This window comes from Nymphaea colorata, chromosome 1, assembly GCF_008831285.2.
Source record: "Nymphaea colorata isolate Beijing-Zhang1983 chromosome 1, ASM883128v2, whole genome shotgun sequence".
NCBI lineage: Eukaryota > Viridiplantae > Streptophyta > Magnoliopsida > Nymphaeales > Nymphaeaceae > Nymphaea > Nymphaea colorata.
In genome coordinates, this window is record NC_045138.2 from 21,573,888 (window position 1) to 21,584,784 (window position 10,897).

The window sequence follows — 10,897 nt, forward strand, 5'->3', positions numbered from 1 at the left end:
TGATCCATTTAGCATTCCACATAACATTCTACATGCATATGTATAGCTTCAATAGCCTCTACAGTTAAACCACGCTTGTACACTGCATGGCAGCCATGACCCACCTTACTTTGGCTCAATGATTGCAAATTCTTTTCTGGAAAATTACAGTGCACTTGGTTCTGTCTCAAGCACCATGCCATTAATTATGAGGACAACACTATGAGCATAGAGAGTTGGATTTAGACGCATAGATGTGGAAGGCCCAAACATTAAAACAAAACCCTTTTTCCTTCTACACAGTTTCTCTCTTTGGCTATTTCTTTCTCTCTTCCCAAACTTACATATATATATATATATATAGATATAACTTGACATGAGATTGAAGGTCTTTTTTTTTATTTGAATGTCTGGGTTGTCCAATCTTCAGGGTAAGCGAGTAACCAGTAGCTATAACTTTTAAGAGCCACTCAACTTTTAACAGCCACTCAGTCATCTTACTAAGGTCATCATATGAAATAAATAGATAAATGAGTGAAACAAGAAGACAAATGTATGAACTCATATTAAATGACAAAAATGTCATCACCTTTTTTTCGTTGTTTAACTGTTCATTATGTTGGATTGGACGTTCTGTTTAGACAAATGAGAGACTCTCAAAAGATAGGTTGCTGTTCAATTTTCCATATATATATATATATATATATATATATATATATATATAGAGAGAGAGAGAGAGAGAGAGAGAGAGAGAGAAAGAGAGCATCCGACAGGTTAAGTTTCACACGTCCATCCACTGGAATTGAACCTTCAAATGGGAAGAACCACACCGTCAATGCACACACACATCCATTTTACGACTCAAATGATGAATTGGAACATTACGTTGTTAGTGAATATCCACATCCCCTCATCGAAAATGGATCTTCAATAAGATGCAAAGCAATATACAAAAGGAGAAAGTCATGTCCGTGAATGATACGCCAAAAAATGGCACAAAAAATTTCTAATCTTTGACAGATTGGAAACGTGCTACTCACTATAGGATTCTTAATAAAATACAAGACTAACCATGTGAAGCACTATCTCGGTCATAGAAATGGTAATGAATGAAAAAGAGGAAAAGAAAAAGAATAAACAGAGGCTTTGTAAATTCTTACTCCCAACATGATACTTTGTCTTCTTCTCATTTCCATCTTGATGCTACAGAGCACCATAACTCGAGACTTAGGCCTGTTAAGGGGAACAGCACTTTCGATGGAGAGAAGAACCGACCAGCATCAGCTGAATATCCGCATAGCACATTTCCTTGCAAATGAAAAGAATAAGAATCGTAAAATAATGACAAGATCCCAACGTTGGAGGCAAGATTCTGTTCGTCTCAGGTATAAAGAGGTGGAATCAATGCATCAGGGTGACCGGAAAGATTCTGGACATCGAAGAGGAATGTCTTCAGGAGCAAACCCATCTTCCTCACTATATTTTGAAAGGCGCACTGACAAGGAAGACATACCTGAGATGAGAGGCAAAAAGGAATAATGTTGGAATTCTTGAATGTATGCACCTTTAATAACCCATTAAATTGATTCGCATACATACCATCACCCATATCTTTGGTTTTGTGAAGCAAGAAGGTACCCGAGAGAATAGTCACAAACCCACACATCTCAGTGACGATCTGTGATGGATCTTGGCGATCCCAATCCTGGTAAACAGAACGAATGACATCGTTGAGATAAAAAGTGTAATCCATCCTGGCAACAAAGAAAGTTTTTGTCCTGTGGAGCAAAGAAAAAAACTACTAATCCAAGTATGCAGCTTAAGGCATATTCTCATAAGCGTGCAAGTTTCCAGAGAAAAAGCAGCCACCAGAATATTCTCATAAACATGCAAAGGTGCAGAGGGAAGGGAAGGAGAGAGGAAGGGAGTGGTGGGGGGGGGGAGAGAGAGAGATTATTTTACGAACTATGCAAATTGGTGGTTTTTAAGAATATACAAATTGAATGGAATAGAATGACTAAAAAACGACAAGAAAAAAATCACTCACCCAAAGTCTTTTCAGAGTAAACAAACCAAAATTAACACATCCACAATGTCAGACTAATCATGATTCATATCAAGCTTAAATAACTGCTTATATTTGCTACAGAGTGCAGCATAACAAGCGTAACTAATATTCTCTCAAAACACATGCATGCAAATATAAGTGCACGCTTAGTAGTCAGAAGGGCTATGCAGGCCGAAGGGGTGGCCCTCCAAAAAGGCAAGGCCTAGGTGGGCCAAAAAACAGTGTATGAAAGGAAAATGGTAAGGAAGAAGAGAAAAGGAGAAGAAAAACAAGAAGAAAGAGAAAAAAGAACAAAAAAGGTAAACGTAGCAAAACAAAAGAAAAGAGAAACTGATGATTTAACTTTGATATTTCATTGCATGCTATTAGAATTTGTTTAATTGTTTAGTAACTGATGATTTAACTTTGATATTTCATTGCATGCTATTAGAATTTGTTTATATTGCTTTGCTCGTTTACTATAGAAAGCAGCTCATCTCTAGTTTAGTGCCGCTATAGCTTCTAGTTATTTCACACTTGATATTATTAGATTACTTACTGCCTTAGAATAATTTAACTAGTGTTCTAGTTCAGTTTCAGATTCACTTCACTTGCATTAGAAGGACAAGGCAATGCCTTGGCCAAAAACAATATATGGAGCGAAAACAGACGAGAATGAAGAATAGGAGAACAAGAAAACCAAGAAAAAAAGAAGCAAAGAAAAAGACCAGAAGGATAAAGGAATGAGAAAAGGTAAAAAATAGAAGAAACAAAATTGGAGAAAACATCTCCTTTGTGTTAAGGCGCCTAGGTGGCCCAGCCTACTTGAAAACTTGGGCACCTAGGACCTAGGCAGGCAATGCACCGCACTTTGGAGTACCAAGCATGCATATACTAAATAGATAGGCGTCCTGTGATGGTTCAATTCATTTACTGAAATACTTGTTTTAGGCGAAAGTGCTTCAATATATAGTGGTTATTTATGAGTTTTCATTTACTTGTTATAACAACAGAACAGCATAAAAGCATCAAGAAAAACATAAAAATGATGCCAGTACAAAGACCCATGGTAACAAGTGCGGAAAACTAGGTAAGTTAAGCATGTAATATAGATTGATTTGATCCCAGCTTAAATTGCAGATAAATCCTTTTTACAAAAGGTAAGCTCACAAAAAAAGCAATATATGCAACCCATATGAACTGAAGAATTAGCATGCCAACCCCAAAAGTATCACCAAATTCTGCAGCAATACCTTCATAACAAAAAGCTAGAGAAATAATATGAAGCAATTTTTGTTTCACAATAAGGATCCTCAAAATTTATGGAATAGCAGGTAACAGCAAACTAATTACCTTAAACATTATGATGCTTGCCAAAATTGTGAAAGAAGTGAACATGACATAATATATTGGTGATACCACTGCAGTGTTGAATGTATCCAATGCCTGCAAATAAAGAATTCATTCAAGCATCAGAGTAAGAAGATGGAGGATAGTACCGTCTGCAATGTTATAGTCATTATTGACATAAAACAAGAGAGTAAAAAACCTAGAATCCTGATCTGATGGTATAACCAACAGAATAAAATCATAGAAAATTTAATGTCTTTGTAACCATTATTTATTTATATAATGGTTCTGAACTATTTTATGATTTATAGTAACTACAATCTTGTTTCTCATCCAGCCACCAAATATTCAATCTATGTAGATAAATGTGCTTAAGGTGATATATTTACCTTTAATAGTCTTCCATCACAATCTCACAATTCATGAACAGGGAGACACTCTTAAAACTTGAAAGTGTTCAAACGACCATGTCCAGTTCATTGTAATAAATGAAAACAGTGATTCAAATTTTACTTTTTCTTGTTGCAGCTACACAAATTAAGGTCGAGGACGTCTCCATAAGAATTCATGGCACATCACGAATAACTCTGTAAGTCATGCAAAATGGCATCACCAGTGCTTCCATAAAATGGAAGCATCAAAACCAATTGCACTACACTTAGGTGTTCTTAGGGAATTCCATTCTTGGCCATTTATCCAGAATTTTCACCTAGCCACTCCTTTGTGAAAGTAAGATCCAAATCAAAGTAACAATAACAACAACAACAACAATAATAATAACAATAAGAAAACCAATAATAATAAGTTTTTGACCCATATGTTCAGGAAGAGGTACTCAAAAACCTATTGGAACATGGAAGCACTAAGTTAAGAAGAAGCATAATTGGATGCCAGGTGCCGGTGCCGGTGCAGGACATCCCAAAAAAATTGGGTGCAAGGGTGCATAAAGAGTGTGTGTGTGTGTGTGTGTATATATATATATTCATGGTATATATATATAATTATATGGTTGTTTCTTAGCTTAATTTGTCTTTTCGTTTATTTTTATTACTGTAAATAAAGAAAGATAGGGAGATAGAGAAGAAAAAAGAAGGAAAAATTTTTGAAAGGGAATAGAAGAGGGTGCAGTTGGGGCGCAAGTTGGAGCCACATCAGCATCTGCACCCACACCCGCGTCGCATCAACGCAGGTGTGCCCTTTCATTGAAGAGTCCTTATGACAGTATAAAATTGATAAACACAAACTCTAATAGTTTGAGAAGATGGTAGACAACTAGTACTCTAAGAAGACGCAAGATATTCAGATGATTTATTAGTTGCCATATGCTTAGTACTAATGAAAAGCAGTATGAAAAATGCAATTATGTCAACCAAAGTTGACCATGCCACAGTTATGGATGACAGCTTGCAGGAGGTACTTAACAGGTTTTCTTGAAAATGTAAAGTATATGATGTATAAATGACTGACAAATTAATTGCTTACTCGGATTCTGATAGGCATGCATGCATATGCTGAAAAACTAATCAAGCATGATTTGTTTATTCAATCATGACGTAGTGTGGTTTAGGGGCAGATCGGATCCCAGATTCAGATCCAGTTAAGCTTTAGATTTAGTTTTATTTGGCATTGATATTCTTTAGTGTTGGAGCCTTTTGTTTAGTGGGTCTGAGATCCAATTCGATCTAGGGCTTAGGCCTCTTAGAAAGGCATTTTCATTTATTGGGGACTAATTGCTGATAAGAAAAACCCTAATTTCCCTTTATTATTAAATTATCTCTCTTTTTCCGTGTAGTTTTCCTTCATGCTTAAACTTCTCATGCTTTTCTTGTGGGGATTAGTGAGGAACTTTAATCACTGTGTCAAGTCACAAAGACAACAATATTGGATATCCGCAAGAGTCACATGCATGTCTGAATTAGCAAGCTGTATACCCTAAGCATATCCAAGTCAATGACAACCGAATAATTGGAATCTACAACATCATGCTAAACAGATGGAAAGAAAATCAGCAGATCAGCAGGAGAAATCTCATGAAAAACAAAAAAGAAAGTGCCCATGATAACAAGTAATGGGAACACATGCCCACAGCCTTCTATAGCTTCTCATGAATGATACTCAGAAGTTATAACTTATTCCATGTACAAAGAAGTTAGATACAGGAAGAAAAGTTGTGCAGGTCTACAAACACAAGAACACAAGTCCAAGAAAGCTAGCAATTCTCCATGATTAGTATTATATCTTTCTTTATTTAACAACGCCTAAGACAATTCAGTAAAGATGTATAACTATCAGCTAAACATCCCAACAATCACTGTCAGGCATGGATATGACTTACTTTATTAAGATAGTTCATCTGAGTCACAACACAAACAGCTACAACCAAAGTGAATGTCCACGTCTGAGGATATATAAGCTGATTTGTTCCTGAGAATGTTAGTTTTAGGGCAATGCCAAGGGCTTTGACACTCATTACCTGCCAAGCAGAAACAAGAACATCAGATATTTAATGCCATCAAAACAAAGTATAGAATGATGTACAATGCCATCATGGCAAAAATAACATACCGACAGAGATCCAACAAGTGAACAGATGCCAATATACACCATGATATGCGTTTGTCCATACTGTGGGATGAAATGAATTATGAGTACAAAAACTGCCAGTATTACCAGAAAGGCATAAAATAGAAAACCTGCAAAAAACAAAAAATCTGAAGTAAGAATTATATACCTCATCAAGTTCTGAACTACAGGGACATTTACTTCAAGATCTATATCATGACAGCAGAACAGAAAAGATACACGGAATATGAGACAGTTGAAACTGTACGGAAATGCTACCTGGTTCAGTAGCAAGATCCCACACCTCCCTCACTGATTCAATTTCACGTTCTGGAGGAGCATGTAATACAATAGTTGTTGAACCCACCACACAAAGGACACAACCAAGAATTCCAAAAATGTGAAGCTTTTCCTGCAAAATAATATGTGCAAGCACCGCACTGCAACATGTGATATCATTAACTGAAGATACACATAAAAATGCATACTTAAATCATTCCATATTGAAAGAACAAAAAAATAATTTGTGAATGACGAATATACTCCATACCTAATAATTATACTGAGAGCACCCAACGGGGTCACGAGAATTGCCGGAGCAAATGCGTAAGCTGCAAAATTTGCTATTTCTCCAACAATCACTGGTTCAATAAAATAACTATTAGTCAAAGAAGTTTATATAGAAGACCGACTCCCTGGACAAACCATAAACAACACAAACCATTCCAAGGAAATCAGGTCCAAGAAGTAAGCACATTAACGAACTAAGAGCATGGCAAAATAATGCTAAACAATTGACGCTATAGACAGATGCATATATCTGGTTCAAGATCCAGCTGTTCCAGGTTGGAAGGTTCAAACTTGGGTTTAAGGCAAGCAACTTGACAAATGGATGACATGAAGCCTGAAGGATAAAACAGCAACTTCTACATTTTCTTTTAACAGCACAGATCTATAACATTTCCTTTTAACAGCATAGGTTATAAAGGGTTGGAAGATCTGAGATAAATCGAGGAAACACTCAATAAGCAATCAATTCATGCCATGGCTAGAACCGCATCAGTCACCGGTCTTACTGCCCATGTAGCAAGACCAGAGATAGCTTCAGCCCTGAACTCTAGCTCCCACACAAATCTGAATAAAACATTGTTCACGGTCTTTTGTAATTGAAATTTGAAGGATCCATTATATGTGTGTTCTGGGCTATGCCACATGGGTGCGGGTGCGGGATGCGGGAAGGTTCAAAAAAACTTTGGTGCGGGTGCAACAAGGGTTTATGATTTTCAAGTCAAAGAAAACGTTAAAAAAGGACATATTTGTCCTCCGCATGTCCTGACCACACCCGACTCATTGTTGACCAGAGTCAGGTGAACCTCCGATGCGTCGTCCATTTCAACGGGTGCGGCAAACTGCACTGGACACGCATTGACCGTGTCCAGCGCTGTGTCGGGCCACACCCACACCTGCACCGGTGCGGCAGCCTGTTAGATGAATCTGTGTGACATAGGTTTTGGGAACAAAAAAAGAAGGGTGCAGGTGGATGGTTTGGTTTCTGGTCTTGACTTAATAACCTAAAATTAGTCACAATAACAAATAAAATTATATTGTTAAAAAAAGCGTCAATTTTTCTTATGCATGTACCAGTGCATGTTCAAACGTGAAAGGGATGCAGTGCACATAAACTGCAAAATATATATTCGCACACATACATGTAGTTTTATGTATCTTAAACAAGACAGAAACAGCTAGAGCCTAGATACAGGCTTTTGAGTTGCCCAGGCCCCAAAGTACATATTTTGAGAAGTTTATGACTCAAATGAGATGAAATGGGTTGTAACAATTTAAGAGATTTTTCCTTGCAAATAAAAGGCTTAACCATCCTCAAGCAATTGGTTACTACATGGATAAGTACACAAGGAACATGAAAAAGTAGAGTTTACAAACACATTAAGAAGAACATCTGTTGCATCAATTATTGAAGTGCACATGAGTGTCTACAATTAAACACCTGTGCATCACAAGACGCCAGTGATAAGAAGAGGTTCCCTTCACAAGCGTTTTTGGAGCAAAGAAAGAAGTGTACAGCCAAGTGACCGTGTATTACTCACACCGAAAGCTATATATTTTTCTAGCTTAAATCATCTTTCCTTCGTTTTGAGAAAGGGACATTTTGGAAATGCAGAGCCAGTCATGTCACGCCCAAAAAGGTGCCGCGCATGTCAACACAGCTAAATATAACATCGATACAGGAGAGAGGAGTCTCATTTTTCCTTTTTGGTTCTTTGTTACGTAAATTGTATCTTCATGAATATAACTTATGAATATGTCTCTGTTTATATATATATATATATATATATATATATATATATATATATATATATATATATATATATATATATATATATATATATATATATATATATATATATATTAGAGATAGAGAGAGAGAGAGAAAGAGCTGGCTTTGGAAAAGTTAAACTCACTTGTTATCATGCCTGCCCACCAAAGTGGTTCATATAGGTACGAATAACCACCAACTCCTGCAAAGTGTAGAAGAAAAAGAGAGATCATTACTGCCAGATAGAGAGATTCAAGGCAATTAAAAGTAAAACACAAATTTCAACAACATAAGGACGGTACTTATCGAAGGCAAAAAATGAAAGCATGGACCTAGAAAAAAACTTTTTCATCATTCAATCGTCTCAGATTTTCCAAAATAAAAATTCTACTTCCTACATGGAAAAAGAAACCTTTAAAGAAAAACATATTGTTCTGGAAAACCAAGTGGATATGCAAATAGCGATTCAAATCATAAGTTGGTGTTATTTGGGATAGGTTAGCAGAAGCAACCAACCATAATGGAACAAGTACAGTATCACTAAGGGATTCAACTATGAAAATTCTGTACCATAAAGCTTAACTAACTAAAAACCTCTGTGGCATGCCTTATTGGCTATGTTCAGAAAAACATTCAAATCCAAGATTATCAAGTGCTGGACTCAATCTCAAACATTCTCTATGCAACCATCAACTCATGACAACTCAGACCCGGCATCTGGCAAAGGATTCCAAGTCCAAGAAAAGGATTTACAAAAGGACACCTAACTAAAACAAATACATCCTAGAGAAGATTATACATCCTCATCACTCTTAGAAACACCAAAGCTCAATGACCACATGCTGCTTTCTCGTACCACAATCCATAATGACAAGAAAAAGAAAAACTGTTGGAAATAGAACAATGACTAAATGTCTCCAAGAACGAACTAAGAATTCCTGTAAAGAGAAGCAATAAAGACAGCCAGCCTAGCACGAAAATATCACAAACTGCTGTATATATATGAAACACAAACATATGCAGGCCAAGAGGAACTTTGTAAAGGGACAACTCCTTTCTAAGGATAGAAGGGAGCAACCATCAGTCAGATTCATCTTCAATTAAGTTCCTGATCCATACATCTAACCATCTGGAAGATACAGAGAAAGGCGATCTATAGCAACTCCATCAGATCCATTAGTTATCAGCTCCCAAAGGACGCAAGGCAATCCATATTCGACACACTCAAAGAACTGTAACACATGGAAACATGAAAAACACATAATTGTCTCGAAGTAGAAACCGCACCTGCTCGGACACCGGATGCACCGGCCTTCTTCAGTCCCTTCTTCTTAATGATAAAACTGGCGCCGATGAAGAAGCTGGAAGACAGAGCCAGTATCAAACCCTTCACATTGTCCGAAGACATGCCCTTGTACGAGGGGATGTTCCCTGACGCATCCGCCATCCCTCCCTCCCTCCCTCACTCTCTCTCTCTCTGCCTCCAAAACGCGCCAAGACTACCGATTGTTGCTCAACATGACCAAAAGTTCAACTTTCTTCACCGCCTCTTGCTAATCATTTCCACCACTAGCAATGGAAACCATGCTTAGATTCAATTGTGGAGGAGAGAGGAAGGTGGAGAAGAGAAGAGGAATCACAAAAACAGCGTGCCCTTGATTTATTTCCTAATGGCGTTAATCCATGCCAATCGTTAGTACTTACTACAGTAAGAACGGTAACAAGGAAAGAGGGGGAAATAAAGGATAGGTAGATCTCGACACGAGCCTTTTTATTTTAAGTGCAGCTGTACTCAGAGTTTTTTGCTGCACAACCAACCAACCGAAAAGGCTTCCCCCTCCCCCTCTCTCCGCCCTTCTCTTTCTCTTCGTCTTTTCTACTTTCTTTTTTCGCCTATCCGTTGCTGGTGGTGTTGCTGCTGCTTGCTCTTCCTTGTGAGATCGATTCGGAGGAAAGAAATGGAATCACCACAATAAAGGAAGTCCAGTTTTGCTGGAATCGTCGTCGTTTTCTACAGAGGAAGAACGAAGGAGAGAGAGGAGGTGGGGATGGAGAGATAAATGAGAGTCAGAGAGTGGGGACGACGCTCTCTCCTCTCCTCTCTCTCTCTCTCTCTCTCTCTATCTATCTCTCTGCTCAATCGAAGACACCTTCCGGGAAACAGAAGCAAGGAATAAATATTACAGAAAAGACTGTCGTCTTATTCCCCTTTCTTCTTCCTGTGCGTTACTGCGGTTTGGTCTTTACTTCGCCGCTTCCCTGATGCTCAGATCTCCCCCCTTCAACACTGTGGAAAATTTCGATCTCAAACCCATACTTTAGTCATAATTTTCGAAAAGGCCTTGCGTCTGACGTTGAGTTCACGTTTTAATGCAAGAAATAATGCTAAAAATCACGGTAAAGACTGTAAGAAACAAACAAGAAAATCACAGCATGATAAGCTTTTCATGTTCTTTTCTACTTAGTTAAGAGATGGTGTGGTCTGGCTTTTTTAAGTACTCAGGTTCGAAAAAGGTCTTAAAGTATATTCTATAAAAATTTATGGAAACAGGCACATGACATTTTTTAGGGACGATAGAATAAAACACTCACCCTCAAAAATAAATAAATAAGCCATTCGT

At 37.6% G+C, this 10,897-nt stretch overlaps 1 protein-coding gene across 2 annotated transcripts; it reads right to left on the minus strand.

Moving 5' to 3' along the window:
* Positions 1-892: 892 nt before the first annotated feature.
* On the minus strand, positions 893-10,505 carry LOC116256063 (probable magnesium transporter NIPA4). Of its 2 annotated transcripts, none has more exons than XM_050078067.1 (9): positions 9,564-10,505; positions 8,422-8,478; positions 6,489-6,579; positions 6,218-6,378; positions 5,942-6,069; positions 5,712-5,849; positions 3,380-3,472; positions 1,579-1,684; positions 893-1,474 (listed from the first exon to the last, which is right to left on the minus strand). In XM_050078067.1, exons 1-9 carry the CDS (start codon positions 9,721-9,723, stop codon positions 1,389-1,391), a joined length of 1,020 nt encoding a protein of 339 aa, XP_049934024.1. In that variant the 5' UTR covers positions 9,724-10,505; the 3' UTR covers positions 893-1,388. The 2 variants fall into 2 exon arrangements, with proteins under 2 accessions (XP_049934024.1, XP_031488078.1); XM_031632218.2 differs by having other exon boundaries at positions 893-1,492; positions 9,564-10,502.
* Between the last annotated feature and the right edge of the window lie 392 nt (positions 10,506-10,897).

Bases quoted from the DNA above. Each gene is read 5' to 3' on its own strand.
- LOC116256063 (XM_031632218.2), bottom strand. From the start codon at position 9,723: ATGGCGGATGCGTCAGGGAACATCCCCTCGTACAAGGGCATGTCTTCG. The intron at 6,580-8,421 runs GTGAGTTTAACT...TTATTGAACCAG, and splicing joins GTGGGCAGGCATGATAACAA to TGATTGTTGGAGAAATAGCA. The intron at 1,685-3,379 runs GTAATTAGTTTG...TCTGTTTACCAG, and splicing joins CAAGCATCATAATGTTTAAG to GATTGGGATCGCCAAGATCC.